A 24,029-nucleotide genomic window follows, 5' to 3' on the forward strand; every position below is an offset into this window, starting at 1 on the left:
ATGGGTGACAACGATGAGGACAAAGAACTGAAGCAGAAATTAAACTTTTCCTCTTGTGAGGAAGAGCATGAGAACGAAGGGCAGAAGGAAGCACAAGAGAGCAAGGAGCCCCAGAGCCAAACCCCCGAGAAGCCTGGAGCTCAGGATTCAGGATCTGTTCAGGCAGCAGAGCTTACACCTGTCAGAACTCCCCTTAGTGACGTACGTGACCTCAACACATTTCAGGAAAAAGGCCAAGCGAGTCCAGGTCAGGGTCTGAGAACTCCAGTGTCACACTCTCTCACACGTCCTGAAACCCCAGCCCCGCCAGACAAGGGCAAGCCGCCACGCTGCGAGAGCCCCTTCACTCCCAAAGTAAGTCCATCGCTGGGGAGGAGGGAGCCAGGCCGCTGAGGTCTGTGTTCCTTCAGTTCGGCGGACGGAAAACGAGGGCCCAGTCCTATGTATGTGTGACAGATCTGTTTCACAGGCTGTATCTATCTTCAGTTACGTATTTCCTGGTGAAAATGAAGAAGAGTTTAAAGTTACCAGAAAACAGAATTAAGTGTCTTGCCAGCTGTCTTCTTAAAACCATTGGTGTAGGCCACAGATAAATCTTGGGTGGGGAAAAAGTTCCTAGTGAAAGAATATTGGAACTGGAAAAAATATTGAGATCTACAGCCTGACCTGTACTCTACCTATGAGAAAACCAAGGTCTCAGGAGAGAAAGTGGCCTGTAGCTCAGCCAACGGCAGAGAAAGGACTGAGAAACATGCTCTTTGGGGCTTGGTCTACTGTTCCTGCCATTACGCCAACTGGCTCTATTCTTCTGTGATTATTTACTAATATTTCCTAATATAAGAATGTTCACATTCACTATTTAACATATTTTTTATCTCTTTGCTGCTGCTCTTTCCAGAAAGAAGTCCTCTCCCTTCCTTGGTCTAGTGAGGTACAGGCTCTTATATGTGAACACAGAGGTAACTGGTTGATACTCCTTTATAAGCTGAGGATGGCAAATAGGTAAAGGTCCCAAGTAAGCATGTTCCTTTATCCTTGCTGTGATTGAGCTCCTGTTATATCATTCATGTTATTAAAGCCGGGACTGGGGCAGGGTTACCTCTAATAGACCAGTGCTGTGGTGTGTGAGCCTTAGGCCTGGAATCAGCTCCCGCGGCCTCAGCTTGAGGTGCTTAAATCATCAGAATAACATCTGTGCTTCTGACGGCAGCGCAGTCACTCAGCAGGTCTCTTTTGTACCTGCTGAGTATGGGTACCACAACTACCAGCAAATACTAAGCTTCTCGTTTGAATGGTAGACAAACTACTTTAATACGCTCATGCGTCTGCCTGTGGGTTTTTCAATGGTCCCAATAACCAATCAATTAACCATTTATTTTCTGAGAACCCACTGTGGGCTGGGAGCATGAGGCAGTCTCTGGCAGGGGAGATGTGCCTACGGATACTATGTGATAGGTGATTCAAGAGTGGTCAGAGTTCTCTGGGTGGACCGCTTCTCAGTGGGCAGTCAGGAAAGAAATGAAGGTGAAGGAAGCATGTGAAGGGCAATGAAAGTTGGTATGGTTTTCATACATGGAAATTGTGGGGAGAGTGGGCTAGGAGCATGTAGTTCAGAACCAGAGTAAGCAGGAGGAGACACGGCACGGTACGTGTATTTCATCCACTCATTGAAAACTTAACTGAACACCTTGATATGCTAGCAGACCTTCTGCTGGCAAACCCTTCACTACCTCAAAAGTGCCTACAGAATGAATAAAGGTAAACAACAACGGTAAATAAAGTTCAGATCAGGTATGCTAGAGGACTTGTAGAGCATGATGAGAAAAAGTGGGGAATTAAGTTTCGAGATATCCAGGCCACCTTTCCAGAGGAAGTAATGTTTGAGAGCAGTCTTACAGGATGATTCGCAGTTTGCTAGGAAAAGAAGGGAGTGAGAGCTCGAGGCTGAGGGAAAAGCATCTACCAAGCTATGGAGGGGAAAGATCACGCTACACCTGGAAAATCGCTTGTTATTCAGAGTGGCAGGGGTCTGGCAGTGAGGCCAGAGTAGGTAGGTAGCTGCTACACTGAGATTTTATCCTGAAAGTGTTGAGAGAACCATTAAATGGTTTTGGTCAGAGGCAGTTTTGAAAAATCGTGACCTTCATGTGAGGGATGGAATGGAGTGGGAGAGACCATGGGGGCAGGGCAGTATTCATAATAGATCTACTGAGAAAAAAGAAGGGACTAAACTTGGATAGTGGTAGACAGTGATGAGTTGAGAGATGCTTAGGAATGGCTAACTGACTTGATGTAGGGGTTGAGGGAAAAGGAGGGACCTAGGGTGTTGTGAGGCTTCCTGCTTGTTTGACAGAGTAGATGGTACCTTGAATCAAGGTAGGTGACCTTAGAGGATGTACAGGTTTGGAGAAAGAGATGTGGTGTAAATCGTTGGATAAGTGGTTCTGCAATGCAGGAAAACCACCTAAGTTGGAGATCTGTATTTGGATATCATCAGCATTTAGGAAGTTGTTGAAGCCATGGGTGTGTATAAGTTTACATAGCCTGTGTGCCAGAGTAAGAAGAGGAGTGGTCCAAGCTAGGGACCCTAGAGGTGCCAAGATTTGAGGGACAGAAAGAAAACAACATTTGGGAGGGAAACTCGAAATGCAACTGGGAAGGTACACGCTTTACAAAAAATATAGTTTGGATCAAGGTCAGAGGAGAGAGGCCAGGGGGATGATAATTCATAATGTTGTGCTAAAGACAGGAATGCAGAGGAAAGGAGGATTGGCTTAGTTCAGCCTTGCCCAGGGGATAGGACCAGAAATCATGGGAAACGACTTCAGGTCCCCCTAAGGACTTCCTAGCACAACTATCTAGAGATAGAAGAGCTTCCTTAGGAGGTAGTAAGGTCCCTGTGGCTAAAGGCATTCAACGCTCTTTGATGACCACTTGGTAGAAAAACACTGTACCAGGGATTCAAGCATCAGGGAACTAATTGTACCAGCTGGACCTTTAAAGCCTTTCCCGGTCCCTGTGATGTTGTGTCTTAGTGGGAGGTTGCCTCCTTCTCCTCTCACCATCTTCAGAAGTCAAGGAGCTATTCCCCAAATTTCCTTTCTCTTAACCATCTGTAGTAAGAGCTGTTACTTATATGGAAGTAGCTACGCTCTCTGCAACACGCTTATACCCTCAACCTGGCCATCTTTCCAGAAATTTTCAGTCTACTTTACTTCTAGGCAGAACTCACTTTCATAAACCTTGTTGCAAGCTGTGTTCTTTTAGATTTCAAAAGGATTACTCATAATTCTATCCTTTTGGCAATAAAATCCATATTAACATAACATCATTTGCTATATTGTAAGTGGAGTTCCCAAAATCTATCAGCCCTCATATTTCCAGACTAGGAATTCTGATAGTCTTCCTTGATAGGAATACTTTTCCTTACTTTTATCTGAAAAGTTTCTAGGCCTCTTTGTTGTCCTTGAACTGTAGCAACTGGAACTATGTGAAACATACCAGGTGTGGATCCCGGTGTGGATGCCCCACTGTTTCATATGTGACAGATGCATTTTATTTTCCATATGATAATCACCATCACAAGAAAACTGTTTCAGAAAATGATTTACTATAATTTAATTTAATATAATAATATAAATATTTATATTTATATTTAATAATATTTATTAAATATAATAAATTAAATAATATTAAATTAAATTATTAAATAATATTAAATAATTTATATTTAATAATATTTATATTTATATTTAATTTAATATAATAATATAAATATTTACTATAATTCTAAATTCATTTCCTGAATCACATTGACAACTGAGAAATATCATACAGTATAGTTTTATTTCTTTTGAACCAATACTCAACCCTTACAATGAACTTATGGGAAAATTATTTGTCATTGATGGCTTTGTCTGATAATATCCCCAGGGCTGTTGACCCTCTGAACTCTAAGACATATGTAAAACCCTTGGCAAAACTCTTGACTGCGTCAATTTTCCTTCACTTAAAAAAATGTTAGGCTGCTATGTGTACTCTATAGCTTCCGTCATTTCTGCTTCTATCAATCATTTAATGAGTATTTATTTCTGCTTCTATCATTAATCTAATAATGAGTATTCATTAGTAAGTTTAATATCCATTCTTTGTAGCCTCACATTCTTCAATTGCATTTTTATATACTGAATCATATTGTAATCTAGCTTCTGCTTCTACACTCGAAAGTCATGTGCAGAGAATATCAAAACAGAATTCTTTCCCAAAGAGCCTCACAGTACAATGATTACACTATGAGGTTACATCATGGCCCCTGTGTCTGCTACTGTCCTCTTGAGGATCTATTACGCAGCTATTCCTCTGGCCCCTGGCACTTAGGTCATTACAGCATTCTGCCGTCTCATCAGAATTCTTTGTCTTTGATTTCTCCCCTCTGTCGTTTGATTTAGTTCTGGTTAGGTTTTAGGCCGATGTTCTCTTACTGTACCCCACTTGGAGTGGTAAGCCCTGCACATTTTCCTATTGACTGGTATGCTAGTTGTAGCCACTGCAAAGCCTTGCATCTTAAGGGCTTAGAGTATTACTTTTCAGTCTCCTTACCCCACTTTCTGGAACTTTTCTCAATTTGTGCTACAGTTTTAGTGGACTTGGAAACTTCTTTTTCCATGTTTAGATAGCCTATGAAATCTTTCCCTTACAAAGTGATTATTTCTGAAACATCAATGAACCGCTGATGAATGGACTGTGCATTCCTTAAGAGCCAGAATTCACCTCTGGTCCCTTCGGCACCTAACCCAGCCTCTGCTACTTAGTAGGTACCAAACAAATATTGGGATGAATAATTGAGGGGAAATTAACTATACAGTCTGAGAACATAAGCACCAGGTCTTCTAGAGTCATTTTCATTTGTCTAAGCTGAAAGGTCATCTTTAAAAAGCTGGAGGTAGGACTAGAATTGGTGGTCTCAGAGCTGACTATCAGAATCGCCCAGGGGAAGAGGGTGGAGCTTAACAAAAGTACAGATTGCTGTGCTGATCCCAGGAATCAAAATATCTAGAGGTAGACTGGGAATCTGTATTTTTCATAAGAGGACCAGTTACAATGTTTGCAGTGAACCAGATACCCTCTAAGGGGTATCTTTCAGCAATAGCTTTCTTTGGTTCAAATATTAATTAACTAACTGATACAGAACCATTTTTTAAAAATTACCTCCATTCTGATTTGCCTTTTCTCATCCTCATTCAGGGCCAGGTGAGCCAGCCGGGGATCTCTTCAACAGGGAAGCTCCCCTCCCGAAGCTCTAAGCATCTGAAGCTCACACCTGGTCCCTTCACCGATGCGATGACCTCACTGGCTCTGGTCAATATTAATCCCTTCACTCCGGAGTCCTATAGGAAACAATTCCTTAAATCCAATGGCAAGCGGAAAACCCGAGGCGACCTGTAAGTGTCCTGTTGCTATGACTTTTGAGAACTGATCTTACTATTGCCAAGTGGAAGGGGGAGTGTTAAACATTAGGAATAAACAAGAAGTCTGTCTGAATGAGTCGACATCGTGTTTATATATTCCCTCCTTTCTACATGTCAGCGCTGGCTTTAACCTTCTTTGTCACAGAGATCGTAACACCTTTCCATTCTGAAGTGTACCGTAAAATGCCTTCTCTTTGAAAGAACAGGGCAGAGTAAGCAATAGCTCTGTCTTATATTAGGAAGTTGAATGGGCTATGGAACTGCACTCAAGGGCTCCCCTCTGGTTACTACGAGTCCAGCAGTTGGGGAAGGTGTAGTTCTCGTTCCAGAGAGTATATTGCTGTTTTGAGTTTAGTGGTGTGACTGGTGATGACAGCTACAGAGCAAGGATTTGAACTTCTCTGCAGGTGATGGAAGGCTGGCTGAAGAGAAAAAGAGAGTGCTGCTTTCGGAGGTGCTAATAAATGGAAAGCCAGCTGCACTGTTCCACAAAGGCCACTGAATGGTAGAAATCACCTAAATAAGGAGAGTGCAGATTACTCAGGGACATTTCTTTACCGTATCCTCAATGCTGCTTTTTTATAGACTGGAAGCACCTCTAAAACAGGCCGGTCATTTATGCTTAGAGGTACTCAGCAAAATAAACGCACAGCTAACAATCTAAAAGCCTGTAGAACAGTTAATGTGCTGTGTTCTTTTGGAATCCATGACTACATATTAATCAGCCTTGTAGCCAGAATAGGTTTTTCTCAATACTATTTCCTGGGTCTTAAGTAAACAGGACTTCAGCACAAGCACACTTGTCTATTCTTGTTACTAGGCCACTGCTTTTAGCTCTTTAGGATCTTTGTAAACCTTCAGAGTGAATGGCTTCACCTCTCACTGAAGCTAGCAGGAAAAGACTGCTGATTTGAATTCCTGGCCCTGAAAGTGATGACATTTTAGTACAATAACTTAGTGATGCTGAGAGGGTATTTTCCCCTCTTCTTCACTGTGGCGTTGCTATTTTATAAAGTATTAGAATGTAGTATTAAATGTAAGTCACAAGTGTCCTGCATCACCTAATTTGCACACGTGTAATGTCCTCCACTTGCCCCTTCTACCCTGTACTCGTCCAGAAGAAGAACCTAGCTGGCTGATCTAGAAACTGAAATTTTGCTTAAAGATCCAGGATGCATCTGCTCGTGCCAAAGAGGGTGTCCGTCAGAGACTTCAGCTTAATGAAAAGTAATTGAAAACATCTTAGCCAGGATTAGAGCGCATTCTGCCATACTTACAGTTGGCTTGTGAACCTAAGACAGGCCGGGTTCTAAGGGAGGCGGGTGTTGCAGGGGAAACGTATACTGGTGATGAAGAGCCCTTAGAGTTTCAGGTATGTTCTGCGCATTCTCTTGATCCGCATCTCAGCATACCTTGTTCCATTTGCCTAAAACCCTGTTCTTTTGTCTTAGCTGGTTCCTACTCATTCTTGGAATCTTAGCTTACACGTCCTCTTTTTTGGGAAAGGCTTTTACTCTTCAAATAATGAATTGGGTGCTGTCTATGGTATCCCTTGATATCTTGTTTTTATCCTGTCCTAAGTTCTTGTATTGAAAATTTCTGTTTATCCCTGTGCCCAAATATAGATTGAAGAGGGGAAGTAATTGTCTCATTTACTTGTAGAGCCCCCAAACCTAGCATAGTACTAGGCTCAGTAAGTGCTAATCATACTCTGATACCACTTTTTTTTCTCCCAAGTGAGGAAGCTGGTCCAGGAGAAGGCAAGGTAGAACAAGGGCTGCCTGCCAAGGTGAGCACAGTTCTTTGGTCCAGCCATCGCAACACAGTCATTTCATCCTAATGTCTCCTTTTCTCCCTCACTCCCTCCTTTCTCCTTTCTCTCCTCTCCAACCCTCCACACACCTTGTAGTAAATATGTTTTGCAGCTAAATTTATCTGGGCTCTCATCAGGGTCTATATTCTTAGCTAGTTGTTACCTTACCAGACAGTGTCTAACAAATCTATTGCTGAACCATTACCTTGGAGTATTCTTCAAGGCTACTGCTACTGTCTTTGATCTGGGGAAAAATTATATACTTCAGAAGAAGTGAAGGGAAAAATCAAGATATTTAAGGTCCAAAAATGAATAAGACAAAACAGAGAAAAAGGGCATAAAGCCAGAGGTCTATACGTAAAATTTAGCTCTTAAATGTGTCAGTATCCATTGATTTTTATAATGTTGATCTAGTATCCCTCATTTGATAATATAAACTAAAAAAATAATGCTGTAAATATTACCACCAGAGATGTTTGTTGCAGCCTTAACTGTAATAGCAAAAAGAAAAAAAAAGGGAGTACTGAATGTCCAATAATGGAAGAATGGCCAAGTAAATTATAGTTTAAAGTCAGTGGAATATTAAATTGCCATTAAGATGCTTGAACATAGGCATGTTTTCATGATATTATAATGTTCAGTGCATGTAAGTGGGAGGGGGGAGGGTCGGGGAGGGGAGGGGGAGGGAGTGATATGGATGGTAAGGTGGTACTTGGTGTCTGAGATGAGGCTGGTAAGGTAGCAGGTAAGCACTACCAGCGCCTTCAGGCCTCTGATCAGAAGTGTGCGTTCCTAACTGATTCACTTTGTTATAAAGCAGAAACTAGCACACCATTGTAAAGCAATTATACTCCAATAAAGATGTTAAAAATAAATAAATAAATAAAATAGTTTAAAAAAAAAAAAGTGTGGGTGCCTCATGGGAAACAATTAGGTTTGTCTGATTCTACTGCATCATTTTGCAAAAGCAATCTTCCTATTAGAGGAGATGGAGAGAGGGCTGGTAGCTGTAGCAAATCCAGACTTGGAGGAAACAGAGCTTGAGACTGGCTAAGGGCAAGGGAAATTATAGATCTTGTTGATGAAGACTGGTTGGGACTGCATGTTGAAAATGAAGAGCTAGTAAGAGTCAAGATATTTTAAACACTTAAAGTTGGATGGCAGAAATTCTTGCTAAGGAGGATATTGGGAAAAGATGAGTTCACAGAGACGAATCAGCTTGGACTGAGATTCATATAAATCTCTGCATATTTTTGTCATCATAGCCACCATTTACTGAGAATTTTATATATATATATTTGTAACATATATAATTCTCATGTGATGTTTGACAGGACCCTGAGGCACAGTTGCTATGATCCTCATCTTACAAATGAGAAAACTGATAAAGGAGTTCAGTGACTTGCTTGAGTTATTTACTAGCAGAGCAATGAGTGATGTCACTAGTTGGCCAGTAGCGGGAGTGGTTGCTATCTGAGCACACATTCTGAAATTATCAATTTGACAATTTTGTTCTCCAGACTAAGATTTTTTTGGGAAGCAAACTGAACACAGTATGTTTATTCAACTTGAGATGAAACGTCAGCAGCCAGACTGTGAGACAAGTAAACAAGAGTCAAAGAGAGGTGTTCTCTTTGTTTAACATCCTCCTCCAAGAGCCCACCCGCTCCTTCAGCTAAGGACAGTAGCTCTGGCTGTGAGTGAGGTGTCCCCTCTAGGCACATATAGGGAAGAAGAGTATGGCCAGACAGAGGAAATAATACAGAAGAAGATGTAATAATATAGCAAAGAGAAATGTCAGTATAGAGTTGTATGACAGGTTATAAAGAACACAGAGAAGGTAGTCAGCAATTGTGGCAGGGTTGCAGAGGCGTTTGCTACCAAGAATATTGATGGATTTGCCTCAAAAGGCTTTTTGAAAACTTAGAGAAATTTAGGAATAATATGCCTTAATTTTATTCTCACAATATGTTAGGGAGAATTATTTTTTTTACTGAAATATTTCAGAGATGTGTTCTACGAGAAACCAACATGGCTTCCCGCTATGAAAAAGAATTCTTGGAGGTGGAAAAAATCGGGGTTGGGGAATTTGGTACGGTCTACAAGTGCATTAAGAGGCTGGATGGATGTGTTTATGCAATAAAACGTTCCACGAAACCTTTGGTAGGATCATCAGATGAGTGAGTACCTTTAAAATGTACTAGAAATACACACTTGGATTTGCCAAAGCATTTTGAATCAGGGCACTGATGTCATTTGCTACTTTTTTTTAATCACCCCCCCCGACCCACTGAAAGTTGTCTCACATTCATAACCTTTCTGAATTTTCAAGATCAGAGATAAGTTATTTCCTGAAATATACCATGAGCATTTGGGATCATGTTGTGTTTTTGTTTTGTTTTTTGTAGTTCTTGTGGCTTTTACTACTGGTCTTACTGGTTTTTTTTTTTTAACAAATAGATTTATGGAATGATCTTCTGGTGCCTGTTTAGTTCATCAGAAATATTACCAAGTTATTATTAACTCACTGGTTATCTCTACTTTGCATTAATAATAAATTCAATAGTCAAGTTTCAAAGTTTCCTTCCTTGTAAGCAAGGAAAAAGTAACAAAAATTTAAATTTCATTCCCAGAACTAAATGTTCAAAAGTTCTTCCTTTCCACAAGGAAAACAAATATTTTCAGATTCAACCACTGCTTTTTATGAACTCTGGGGAATATAATACTAAAACGCTGAATCTGACATCAGTCTTTGGAATTCTTCATTTGAATAATGAAATTGATCAAGTACTATATTTTGCTTTTTTGTGTGTTGGATTTCCTATTGCATAATGAATATCTGCCCCCAAGACTGTCCCTGTGACTACGTCATACTGGCTGAGTTTAATATTGACTATAATGATTGTTTAGCCTTCATAGGGAAGGTAGAGGGCCCATCACAATATCCACAATCAAGTCCATTTCTTCTTAAGCCCATCAGGGTTTTTAGATTGTGAAACAGTGAAAATAAGAATCAAAGCAGCTCTGGGCTTCCCTGGTGGCGCAGTGGTTAAGAATCCGCCTGCCAATGCAGGGACACAGGTTCGAGCCCTGGCCTGGGAAGATCCCACATGCCGTGGAGCAACTAAGCCCGTGCACCACAACTACTGAGCCTGAGCTCTAGAGCCCACAAGCCATAACCAATGAGCCCACGTGTCACAACTACTGAAGCCCGCGCACCTAGAGCCCATGCTCTGCAACAAGAGAAGCCACGACAATGAGAAGCCCGCTCACTGCAACAAAGAGTAGCCCCCGCTCACCACAACTAAAGAAAGCCCGTGCACAACAATGAAGACCCAACACAGCCATAAATAAATAAATTTATTTATTTTTTTAAAAAAAGAATCAAAGCAGGTCTGCTGCTGAGGTAATAACCACCCAAGATTCCTCTCTACATATGTCATGTTCAATCAAAAAACCATGGACTTTGGTCCAGGACAACCAAGGTTCTGGTCTTAGATCTACTATCACCAGCTTGACTTTGGGTCAGTCACTTAATTTGCTAAAGCCTTAATCCTTGCCACTATATCATACTGAGGCGTTACAAACATTAAATGTGATAAAATAGTAAGCAAGCAGTGAACACTCAGTAAATGTTCTGCCGTTGTTAGTAATGCCTCAGAGCTTGTCTTTTAAAAGCCTTTGTATGTCTATTATCTTGATTCAATGTTCTCAGTGCTTTTCTGTCTCTTAGGAATTTGGCTATGCATGAAGTTTATGCTCATGCGGTGCTTGGGCATCACCCCCATGTGGTACGTTACTACTCTGCATGGGCAGAAGATGACCACATGGTCATTCAGAATGAATACTGCAATGGTAAGTATGTGGTCTAATATCTATGGAGAGGGAGATGAACTTTTAAGTCTTCAGAAAAAAATCTCTGCCTCCTTCTTGTAGTTTATGGCACGTATATTAGAGTCATACCTAAAAGTCTGTACTACTGTTTTGTTTGGAAACAGACAGCTGGAGAAAATGAGTTGAGCTGGAAAGGAATTTCAGGCTTATGCTGTTATGTGTTTCTTTCAAAGCTGAGGCACAGCTAATACACAGAAGCTATCACATCCTTCACACTTTAATTAATACTTAAAGAGAAAACTTTCACCCTGGTGGTTTGAATGGTAGATCATCCTTTTACCATTTACTAGGTATTCTAAAAGATGTAAGCCATAGTCCCTACGATTTTGGGGAAAGGGTGTTAAACTTATATAGCCAACTTCTGATTAATTTTGAAGTGGATTCCTGTGTTTGGGGATTGTTCATGTTTCTTGCTGCTTCTGACCTTTGAGCTTTAAGTATTCTCAGAAGAGTAAGGGCATGGGGTGGGGTGCTGGGACTGAAACTTAGTGACCTCAGATATATTCTCCTAGATCCTTCAGGACCATATATACACCGTAACCAGTAAAACCTTTTTGTTTCCTGGGCTACTTAAATTATAAAGAGTGGTCCTTTGGATTAACATATTTCTAATCCATGATTAATATTTCTAATCTATGATTAAGGGGTGACATAACAGTAGTTGTGTATTGTTATTCTCGGAAATACATTTTCATCAAAATGTTCCGTGGTAAAGTAGAAAAGTGCTACCAGTTGAATAGAAGCTTGCCATCATTTTAGGATGCATCCATATTTTACAATCCATATTTCAGCCACAGTGATATTGGGTAACGGCAACCCCCCAACCACATGTACACCCACCCTGAGCTTCTTTAATAGTACAGTCTGTCTTTGGGTAAGTTTGATGACCACTGGATAGCCCTGAGTATGTATGTCCAGCCTGGCTTTTGAGGGCAGTGATCACTGATAAAGCTTCATCACCGTATACATGATTGATTTTATAAGTAGGTAAGTAAATAACATTACGAGTTGCTAAAAACATAGAAAATGGTACAGAAGACATATCCTATAAAATAATGATTTGGCATTTCCCTTATTGTTTCCTTAGAGCCTGATTTTCTCATAGCCTTACCTGTGAACTTCATGAGTTTTTTTCCTTAATAAGCTCACCCCAGATCCCTTTTTCTAATAGTTTCTTTGGGATTAAAAAATGGACCCTTTCATTATACTTGTGATTGAGAGGTTGAGACTTTCTTATCATCTTCTCTTCTTAATTTCCTCTTATCATAACCTGAGATTCCCTATTCTTTTTCTCTCTTCCCTCTCTCTATAAAGAAGATTGATTTTATTTCCATGACATTTAGCTACTAACAAAGAGAATATCAAATTAAAAAATTAATAAAGCGAAACACAACTAATTTTAACCTGCAGGCAATGTAAATTTTAACTGGGGCAATGTAAAAGTTTCAAATTTTCAAAAAGAATAAGATGAAGTGATCTATTACAAATCATCTTCTAATTCTTTTCAACATTTCAATACCTTCTATAGGCTCGACACTGTATTAAGCTCTAGGGTGAGAAATACTGTAGAGTGAGATAAGGTAAGTAAGTCCTTATCTTCAAGGAGCTCTGTTCCATCTTCTCTGTTAAAATGAATACAAAAGAGACAATCTGATGCAAAGCCATATGGTACAACTGTGGATACAAAGCGTTCAGAGAGGAGGAATGTGAACAAGAGGCAGTGTGGTGGGATGGGCCTGGGCTTTAAAGTCAGGCAGACCTGGGTTCAAAATCCAGCTCTGTCACATAGTAGTTGTAGGATCACTGGGCTGTCATTTAATCTCAATGAGTAAAGAGACAGTAATATTTACCTAAGGGAGTAGTTTGAAAATTAGCAGCAATATATGTCAAATGCTAGCACAATATCAAGTCCCAGTACATAGTAAGAACTTGATAATACTTGTCATTAGCATATCCGGAGAGAATCTCATAAAGGAGGTAAGACTTGAATGAGACCTTGCAGAAGGATTACTAGAGTTTAGGCAAGGAGAAGGAAGACCACCCAGTTAGGGGAACAGCAGGCAGACTAAGAGCACCGTGCTGGGAAGGGTCTGGCCTAGCAGATGGTAAGGAGACTAACAGGCCTGAGGTGACCCTACAGGAGGAGAATAAGATCAGCAAGGTAAAGGGTGGGAAGACTGCAGTGGGCCGTGAAAGCCAGGCAGCGAGTCTGACTAGACGGAATAGATTATGGGGAATCATTGTTTGTTCATCATGGAGGTTCACAAGCTTCACTCAACACTTGCCAATTAAAATGGGACTGTGATTTAGCAAAATGTAATTCACATACATTGAACCTTTCATATGTGAACTGATCATGGAAAATAAAGCATGCCCTTATGCCTTGTTTGTAGTTAAGGATAATCCATGTTGAGACTTTGCCTGATGGCTCTAAGTAAAGGATAATAAGCCCAAAGTATATGTAAAGTAGCAGAGTAGTCAGTGCTTCATTCTTTCCACTCCCTCCCCACTGCATCCTCTCCCTCTTTCTCATCTCTTCATCCTTATGCCCTGTTTCCCCATGCCCACCCTTACCCCTCACCCCTAGCCTCTCACAGCAGTCCGGCTGGAACATGTACTCTTATGGAGTTAACTCTGATTATAAGTTAGATGATTTTGATAACTTAGATTTTAACTATTAGAGACTAACAGTCATCTGATTTCCCCTCCTGTCCCTCCTGAACCCTGAACTAATCAAAAGTTCCCTGCTTCTCTGACACCCTAGCCAAGATCCCCTACAAGCCACCTCTGGGCCAGCCTCAGAAATCTGAAGGTTTTCCGGTAGCAGGCTGATTCTGCAACAACCAGGATTCTAACCGATTCAGGACTGGATGATTAATCTCTCCCTAAAGGCAGTATTTTCTTTTGACGTCTCTGTCACGGAAGTTTTACAGGGCATCTTCCCCTAGAATGGTGGTTCTCATACTTGCTCAAGTGACGTGACATTCAGAAGTCTGTGTCTTCTGTGGAACACCATGAATACTGGTTATATTTTTCCACCAAATAAGGAACAACTTTACCAGCAGAAAAATATGCTTTGTGTTGTTCGTGGCAACTTAAAATCAAGATTGTGAGAATACAAATGTAGGAACACAATATCCTGTTGAGTCGTTGGCCTGCTTTTTGCATTTCATTGTTGGAAGGCATTTGCTATTTATTTGTTTCGGTATCTGTTAGGCCTCACGAGCAGACAGGAAAACATGGATATGTTTTTCTTAAGTTTTTTTTTTTTTTCCTGCCAAGTAGGGTGAGTATCTTTATTTTATCTAAAGGAAGGAATTCAGCAACTCGTCTCACAAAGGTGGTTTGAAAAGAGCTGCCAGGAACTGGCTGTTTCCTCCTAGGGCACCATGCTGGCGGGAGCCAACTCCAGGGGGTACCTTGGGTTACAGAGCTAAGGCTCCAGTGCAGCTGGGTGAGATTAGGAGGGATTAAGTTTACAGTTCATTCAGTATTGCTGTGTCTATAAACACATACTTCCTTGTTAATACTATTTAGTAAAGAACAGTTAATTATGCTCTTCTATAAGAGTGTGTGGACAACCAGCTTTAGCTCTAGCAAAATGAGGATATTCTAATACAGTCGTATAAACGAGTACTTTCCAGTAACTTCTACTCTTCTAATTACCTCTTGGCTATCTTTAATATGACCTATAGAGATTCTAAGTAAATAAAAGTGCTGCTAGTACTGGTCTAGTTACCCTTACTAAATATCCAGACCTCTTCAGGGGATTAGAAATACCCCTGCTTATAATCTAAAGGAACATATTAAGTGGATCCTAAGTAACCTAGGATGCTTCTTTCTTTCCATACCTTTCATAGGGCCCTTGACTCAGCCTTTCTTTTCCCTCTGTTTCCAGAATAGACATTCAGTTCAGAAAATACTTATTACATGCCAGACCTTGGCACAGTGAAGATGATTGAGCTGTGGGCCCTGTCCTAAAGGAACCCCCCGGGCTAGTGGGGACCCGGGGGCTTTGTCGCAGCTCATAACCTTATCTGCAAATTTAGTATTGAGGTGACTGCATTTTTAACAAGCACAACGCACTCTTTCTTTACTTATTCTTCCTTTCTAATTAATGTCTCTGACAGTCCATAAATTCTTTCCTAAGAAGACTCCCAGGGGGAAAAAAATAACCTTTACTTTAGCCCTTTTTGTGTTTCTGAAAGGGGCTGAATTCTCCTTTCTGAACTTATTTTAACATGGCAGCTCAAGCTTTAAATTCAGTTTTACATAGATACTTTAAAGTATCGATTTCCTTAAAAGTACAGTTACCATCTCAGATCCTCCTGTTCTCATATACACTTGGAGGGTGGAGCTGTGGGCTTTCTGACAGGGGGTCCCAGGAGTCTCTAATTCGACTGAAGAGGCCGCCAACAAATGCTAATTAATGAAACAAAGGGTTCAGAAGCATTCTAATACCTTAGGATAGGAGCATCTAAGATCAGGTAGTCAGATGAGCTGGGGGGCCTTATCTTTTTATTGATAACAATGATAAATAGTTGATATACAAATACGGTGGCTCAAATAGGGTTTAGGTGTATATGGAGGTTTTATATTTTCCTTGGGTCAGCAATCATTACATGTTCTTATTTCATTATATATATATATATATATATATATATATATATATATTTTTTTGTGTGTGTGTGTGTGTGTGTGTGTGTGGTGTGTGGGCCTCTCACCATTGTGGCCTCTCCCGTTGCGGAGCACAGGCTCCAGACGCACAGGCTCAACAGCCATGGCTCATGGGCCCAGCCGCTCCGCGGCATGTGGGATCTTCCCGGACCGGGTCACAAACCCCTGTCCCCTGCATCGGCAGGCGGGCTCTCAACCACTGCGCCACCAGGGAAGCCCTCATGATATATATTTTAATGGAATGAAACTTGAAGCCAATTACATTAAAACTACTAATGGCCTATAATTACTACCTTGATACCAACATGGAATTATTCATCAACACCATAGCAGCTACATGACTAGGCCTGATTGGCCTTCTGGTTAATAACTAGGTAAAACTTTTAAAATGTTAGTTGGGGCATACTCAAAGCAATAGGACCACATATTGGATACCTAGGATATGGCATTTTCTTTTCCTCTTTAAAGGCCCTTAATTCCTCTTTCCAATATGTCTATGGTATGGACAGGGATTAGATCTTATGTTTCAAACTGACACTGAAGCAGTTTATACTTGCTGGACTGCGTTCACTCATGAGGAATTTATTGAATACGTACTATGCTTTCATTTATAAGATTCATACCTTTTCTCTCATTTTGTGGGGCTACTCTCTGTTTTTCTTTCCCAGGTGGGAGCTTGCAAGCTGCTATATCTGAAAACGCAAAGTCTGGCAATCATTTCCAAGAGTGCAAACTCAAAGACATCCTTCTACAGATTTCCCTTGGGCTTAAGTACATCCACAACTCTGGCATGGCGCACCTGGACATCAAACCTAGTCAGTACAGCTCTCCCCTGGCCGTATTTAGTTCTTTTCCCACTGTTGTCAGAATCTGTGCCTGCGTGTCTATCAAGTGTCAAAGACGCTGTTTGCTGGCAGAATCCTTTTCATCAGTTTCCCTTTCCGCCTCCCCTGCCCAAATTTCGGTTAAAGAGCTTTAACCATTTCCCCCCGGGCCTAGAGGACAGAGAGTAAAGATTCCCAGATAGTGAATCAAAAGTATGAAAATAAGTGTTTAATTTACCGCATAGATAAGTGACAGCATATTGGCTGCATCCTGAATTTTTACAGCTAGTGCTCTACTCTTTCTAACTCAGCCCTGATCGAAGTGAGCAGAAATGCATGGTTTAGGCTCTCATTAATGTGAAATGCGAGGAAATGTTGTTACTATTTTGTGGTTTTGATTATTTCTTTGTTTTGAGGCCACCAGCCTCTTCAGAGGATGGAGTATGTTTGAGGTTTAAGTTTCACTGAAATAGGTATTATCAATTACTCAGCTGTTCAGAAGTAGTGTGAGAGATTCCATGGAAGAAAAGAAACCTTGGTAGTCTTGTTACATGCACACAGAAAAGGAGGGTGACTGAAATGTTATTTACAGAAAAGAATCTCGGGTGAAAAAGTTTACGATTCATTACTTAACGACAAGTCTGTATTTTTTCAGGTAACATCTTCATATGTCATAAGATGCAAAGTGACTCTCCAGTAGTCCCAGAAGAGATTGAAAATGAAGCTGATTGGTTTCTCTCTGCCAATGTGATGTATAAAATTGGTGAGTCTGTCTTGTAACCTGATTGGTATAATATTATCCTATAAAATTTATGCTGATGACTACTCCATTTATTCCAGTTTTAAGAAAGACATGCTTTTAAAGAACTCGATTTCTTGTTTTCTTTTTTTAGGTGACTTGGGTCACGTGACATCAATAAGCAAGCCCAAAGTGGAAGAGGGAGATAGTCGCTTCCTGGCTAATGAGATTTTGCAAGAGGTATAGATTAGGGAAATGGAGGGTATTTTATAATCCATTGAACATTTTGAGTTTCAAATGAATGTTGACAGTGCAGGAAATGAAAAGTATATATTTATAATTTAAATTTATATTATCCTTTTTCTATCCAGAATGGAGACCAAAGATAGGAGAGAAACTTTTGCAAAAAAAGCGTGGGGAAAGCTGGCTCAAACATGGATTAGTCAAAATTTTTACTGTTTTTCGTGAAGGTCCTTTACTGTTTCTAATACTTCTTAGAATTCTTAAATTTACGGATTTCCTAGTAGAAAGGAAGCTGTTATTGGTCGAACCCATCTTTATCATGCTACTATCCTTTTGATAGCACCTCCAGCTTTGGTCATTGGAATGACCTTCAGTTATTGCTCACCTTCTAAGATGTCTGTGAGTCTGGCTGAGGAAGGATATAAGTTTCTACAGGATAATAATCAGGGGAGAAAAAGAGGAGTCTTTCCTATCTGTGATCAGCCAATCTATGCTTCAAGCCTCTTTGAGCCTGAGAGAGCAAAATGGCACTGAGGTTCTGCCTCAGACTCTTTGGGGCAGGGCAGTGCTAATCAAGTGGATTTGTGCCCTGTCCTCTCTTCCCTAGAGATAGACCACTAACCACAGCAGATATAACCTTGCCCACTGCGTCTGTTTAAGTTCATGTGCATTCAAATGAATCTCTCTTACCAGTTGTGTTTTAGTCTAGACTCCCTTCACTTGGCGAACTAACTGGCCTTCCTGTCTTCTGTTTTGAAGAATTATCAGCACCTTCCTAAAGCAGACATATTTGCCTTGGGATTGACCATTGCAGTGGCTGCAGGAGCAGAGTCATTACCTACCAATGGGGCTGCGTGGCATCACATCCGTGAGGGGAATCTTCCAGACATTCCTCAGGAGCTCTCCAAAGAATTTCACCAACTACTCAAGGTGGTGTCTCTAATGAAATGAAGAGAGGATAGAAATGTCTGTTTTTTAAAAAATGTAATGGCAAATAGGTGGGAAAAGGGAAATGGTGGTGCCATTGACAGAAGGGAAAGGAAGCATGACTAGGAAGCCCAGAAAAAACAGGACAGACTGAAAGGTTCTCTAGGAAACTTAGAGCATATCATGAAAACCTTTTGTTATAGTTTAAAACTCCTATTGTATTTTTCATTTACCCTTCCTAATAACCCCGTGAGGTGGGCAGATGAGGAAACCAAGCCTCAGAGCAGTTCCTTGACTTGTATTTCACTTTCGATAATTGATTAATTCCGAAATCAAATCTGCTCTTAGGCTCCTATATCAGGGTTTTAACTACAGTCAATGGTAACAGTGATATTACTCAAAAAACTGAATTTTGCTTGTATAGAGGAAATAGAAGTTACTTTATCGATGGATAACTGACAATCCCACCAGTTATTTGAGCAGAAGAAAGGCGTAATGTTAATTTAGGAATCTATGTGTTCCTTGTCCTTAATGATACCTGAGTATGTGAAGGGACAAGGAAAGGAAGGTATTATGTTGAAACAAAGAGAGGTACAAAAACACCTACACTGTCAAGAAGCTAGAATTATACTAGAAAAGCAATGTATATGTAAGACTTACTTCATAGCTTAAGGAGCAGGATTGGTTAGAATCCCTAAAATAGCCTTAGAAATATCTACTCTCTTGGAGATTAAATTTGAGTTTCACAGTTTACCTGAACACTTCAAATTTAGTTCCAAACTTGTCCTTCCTCACTTCTGCTTTCCTGAAAGAAGGCAAACCTTTCCTCACAGTGGTCTTCTGTTCATAGCCTAATCACCTATTTCTATGTGTAAATTGCTCTTAGATTTAGTTGATTCTAACTGAGTACCTCAACGCTGTCCCTGTGCTAGGTAATACGCATATGTGAATTCATTTAATTCTCACAATAGCCCAGAAGGTGAATATCGCTATCCTAAATATAGGAAAGGGAGACTGAGTTTCAGCAAAGGTACGTGATTTGCTCAAGGCTACATAATAAGTGGTGGAGCTGGCTCTGAACGTTGCTCCCCAAATGGAAGGGTCAGTGTTTTCTTCATTATTTGACACTACTAATTTCCATATATTAGGTATTTTTGACTGTATTCCAGTCATTTTAGGCTATACACATCCTCTACCTGAAGATAAATGCTGTAGGAATACTGTCATGGTGACAGTATTTTAAGTGAAAAATGAGCACATTATGGTAGAAAGTGAGCTGAACTAGCAGTTGGGTAACCCGAGTTTTAGTCTTGGGCCTGTCAATAACTTAGACAAGCCACTTTCTATCTCAGGACCTCAGTTTCTTCCTGCTTAAAATTAAGGCAGTTAAGCTGGTTCATCATTCATCCAGCTCTAAAATATGCTACTTAAGGACAACTCAAAGGTATGGATGACTGATGCTACCAGATAAGGATGATATTCCTGTCCCAGGTGGAGCTAAGTTTTCATTTATTTCTTCCCTTTGCACAAAGGAGAAGCGAGTTTCACAAAATCCACCGGCAGAAGCTGGGCTGGAGTCAGCTTGGGTGGGGAGATTTTTCCCAACAGTGAAGGTTCTATTTCCGCCTTTTTGGTCCTACCTCATCAGAACATGATCCACCCCGATCCAGCAGAGAGACCTTCTGCAGCAGCTCTGGCCAAAAGTCGAGTTCTCTGTCCCTCCCTGGGGAAAACAGAAGAGCTTCAGCAGCAGTTGAACTTGGAAAAGTTCAAGACAGCCACACTGGAAAGGTAGATTTTGGATGCTGGAGTTGAGAAAGAATCTATTGATGTACTACTCACAGTGACATGACTGGTCTGATGTGTCTTCTCTATGGATTCGAGTGGAATCCAACAGTATGACACAGGGGCCCTTGCCCACAAGGAGGCTAGTAGCATGGGGCCCTTTGTAACAAGGGGCTGGATGCTCCGTGACTAGACGGCTTGAGAGAGAAAATTCCAGTCAATGCAAATGAATACAAGGAAATACAACTGGTAAAGAAATTAGCAGGATTCTGAGTGACCAGAGTTTTAAAGTAACTGGTGGATGATCACCCGATATAAGATAACCATAGTTAAAGTGGGAAGATATCTATTAGAAATCTATTAAATCTTGGGGGCAGGCAGATATTCTGTCTTGGCAAATGTTTAGAGAAAGAGGTATTTTTCCAAGCCAAAGGAAGCAGTCCTATTACTTATGCATGTAAGCTTGTATTCATGCATGCATTTATTTATTAACCTATTCCTTCATTTAACAAATTAATTAATTGATAGGGTGGGCTTGGTATTATAAAGGCCAGGAAGTGATGTTTGAGCACGGTTCTGAAGGCATTTTAAAGTAATTATTACATACTGTGAACTGTTGAAAATATAAAAGCAGATGAGAAATGGTCCTTGTCTAGAATAAACTTAGAGGTCCAGTTTCTTTTGGCTGCACAACCCATCTTAAAATGATTAGTTTGAAAAGTCCCCCAAATGATTTCTTGGCAATGAGTTGTGGAAGCTCTAACTGAGCCTTTAGTCAGGTAATCCTTCCTAATAAGCAACTCAATAATTTTTTGCTTTTTGAAATTGTCTAGACCAGGGGTTGGCATACTTTTCTGTAGGAACAAGATAGTATTTCACCCTTTGTGGGCCATATGATCTTAGCTGCAACGACTCAACTCTACTGGAGTGATGTGAAAGTGGCCATAGACCATATACAAATGAATGGGACTGGCTGAGTTCCAGTAAGACTTTATTTACAGAAACAGATGGCAGGCCAGATTTGACCTATGGGCTGCGCTTCACGGACCCCTGGAGCTTTCATATATAGCCTCTAGAGTTGTTCTCTTATTTTTCTTTAATTTTAAAGACCATTTATGCCCCAATCAGTAGAATTCAGTAAGCCAAGCCTGCTGTGTGTTGAGGCATGTGTGAAGTAGCCATTTTTTAAGATAATCACAGGAGCTAATTTTCTATTCCGTGTATAATTCAGGCTTGTTTCTATAAATACTGAAATAAAAAGAAAAATCTCTATCAGTTTTTTTTTCACTTTTTAGAAAATTTTTATTTTAATTTTTTTTAAAACATCTTTATTGGAGTATAATTGCTTTACGATGGCGTGTTAGTTTCTGCTTTATAACAAAGTGAATCAGCTATACACATACATATATCCCCATATCTCCTCCCTCTTGCGTCTCCCTCCCTCCCATCCTCCCTATCCCACCCCTCTAGGTGGTCACAAAGCACCGAGCTGATCTCCCTGTGCTATGTGGCTGCTTCCCACTAGCTATCTATTTTACATTTGATAGTGTATATATGTCCATGCCATATCTATATCAGTTTTGATCATAAATATTATCTCTAATTTAGGACTAAGTAACGTACATTTTTCCTCTTTAATTCCAGGGAACTGAAAGAAGCCCAGCAGGCCCAGTCCCCCAAGGAGTGCCACAGTGTCCCTGGGGTCTCTGGGACCCCCACGGGATCAAGAAGCACCAAACGCCTGGTGGGAGGAAAGAGTGCCAAGTCTTCAAGCTTCACCTGGGGGCAGTCTTCCCCGTAAGAACTCCTTTCACACCAACTCACCTTTTATCCCCCAAATAGATACCGACTGTGTCAACCTTTCTCTTGTAAAGGAAGAAACTAACAGCCTTGGGTGCCCAAAGATTTCAAAAGCCACTCCTAATTTAGCATTTTCAGCCAAGATCCTACAGCTATCAAGACTTCCTAGCAGCAATGGTCATAGGTATTATCATTGGTAGCCATTTCTCTTCTCTCTTGCTACATTCCTAACACCACCTGTCAACAGTTCATTCACTTCTCAGATTTGTTGGTGCGCAACGGGAAAGCATGGACCTCTGAACTGAAAGCAGCCCTTTGTGCAGCCTGTGGGCTATGAGGCTGCCTACCTACCTATCAAGGATCCCAGGGACTCTCCGGGCAAACAGAAAGGAATTCAATTTGGTTTTGAGTTGAGGTAACAGCTTACAAGAAAGTGTGCCTGGATTCCAACAACATTTCCCAGGTTAGATGAATTTATTCCTCAAGGAATTTTCAGCCACTTTGAGCAAGTAGTTTTCCTACTGCATTCTCTGAATGGAGCCAACCCCTTTCTCTGATGTTGTATTTATTAAGTTAATGACTTCACCACCATATGAGGTGGGTAGAAATAAGACTCTACATAACTTCAGATTTCTGAGCTGGCTATGAACTTGTGGAACAAAGCCACTGGGTAGAGGGTTCAGGGGAAATTTGATGTGGTTTGTTGTCCCGCAATCTATTTGCTTTGAGCCTCTTGTAACTGTTATAACTGGTTTTGATTCTTGGCTGTCACCAATTTCTCCTTGATTTTAACAGAAGTTGGCTTTGCTTCCTGTGATTTAACTTATTTTATCCAAATCCTTTACTCTGTATATATATTTTTAAAGGACTAGAATGTTTGTAAATAAAGGTTTTTATCTTGTCCAAAGCCAAATATGAGTAAAGCACTCGTCTTTATAAATATGCAACTAACAAAGAATACGAAATTTATGTTGGAAACCATGAGTAGGAGAGAGAATCCAATAGGCTGGTACTAACAGGTCTTGGCTTTAAGGCCCAGCTTCACGGCCCTAAAAGCTATTAATGGCCAAGCTATGATACAAAATAATGTTGGTCATAAAGGCATTTGAGAACTCCTAGTTGTGTCATATTGATGATGTTAGCCTCTTCATGGCTTGTAGGCTTTTTGGCTGCCTTGTTTTCTTCTTTTCCCTTAATTTTTAAAAGCAAATTAAGAAGTTTTTAAAATTGAATGAATCGGGCTTCCCTGGTGGCGCAGTGGCTGGGAGTCCGCCTGACGATGCAGGGGACACGGGTTCGTGCCCTGGTCCGGGAGGATCCCACATGCTGCGGAGCGGCTGGGCCCGTGAGCCATGGCCGCTGGGCCTGTGCGTCTGGAGCCTGTGATCCGCAACGGGAGAGGCCACAACAGTGAGAGGCCCGCATACCGCAAAAAAATAAAATAAAATTGAATAAATCATTGAACAAATCATCACATCATTCTTGTTTTGGAGTAGCAATTTCTTCCATGCAATTAAGTGGGGTATAGTGCTCTGTATTGCCCATTGACATTTTAAAAAATGAGTCTTCATTCAGGTTTTTTTTTCCCCTGTACTCTTATGTATTTTTTTTTAATTTTAATTTTTTATATTGGAGTATAGTTGATTATTCAGGTTTTAAAACTGAGTTAATTTATCTCTTGCCTCCCTGACACCAGCCATGTCCCTTGCGGGACAGTGCTGCAAGGTCAACCACACTTTACGATTTATAAGCAGGTATATTATTAAGAGTATGCAATGTATAGCCCACAATTCTGTGGTTACACTTTTCTTCTCAGGCATTGACAACTACTCTTAGGGCCTACGACCCCTTCTCTACCA

At 40.6% G+C, this 24,029-nt stretch overlaps 1 protein-coding gene across 1 annotated transcript; it reads left to right on the forward strand.

The window, feature by feature from the left end:
* WEE2 (WEE1 homolog 2) lies at positions 1-22,171 on the forward strand. Its single transcript, XM_029234382.1, has 11 exons — positions 1-354; positions 5,245-5,441; positions 7,206-7,257; positions 9,289-9,461; positions 11,015-11,136; positions 16,521-16,667; positions 17,332-17,439; positions 17,570-17,655; positions 18,418-18,588; positions 20,234-20,376; positions 22,015-22,171. The coding sequence occupies exons 1-11, from the start codon at positions 1-3 to the stop codon at positions 22,169-22,171; spliced, it is 1,710 nt and encodes a 569-aa protein (XP_029090215.1).
* The last annotated feature ends 1,858 nt before the right edge of the window (positions 22,172-24,029 follow it).

This window comes from Monodon monoceros, unplaced genomic scaffold (assembly GCF_005190385.1).
Source record: "Monodon monoceros isolate NGI ecotype Baffin Bay Population unplaced genomic scaffold, NGI_Narwhal_1 Super_Scaffold_2, whole genome shotgun sequence".
Classification (NCBI taxonomy): Eukaryota; Metazoa; Chordata; class Mammalia; order Artiodactyla; family Monodontidae; genus Monodon; species Monodon monoceros.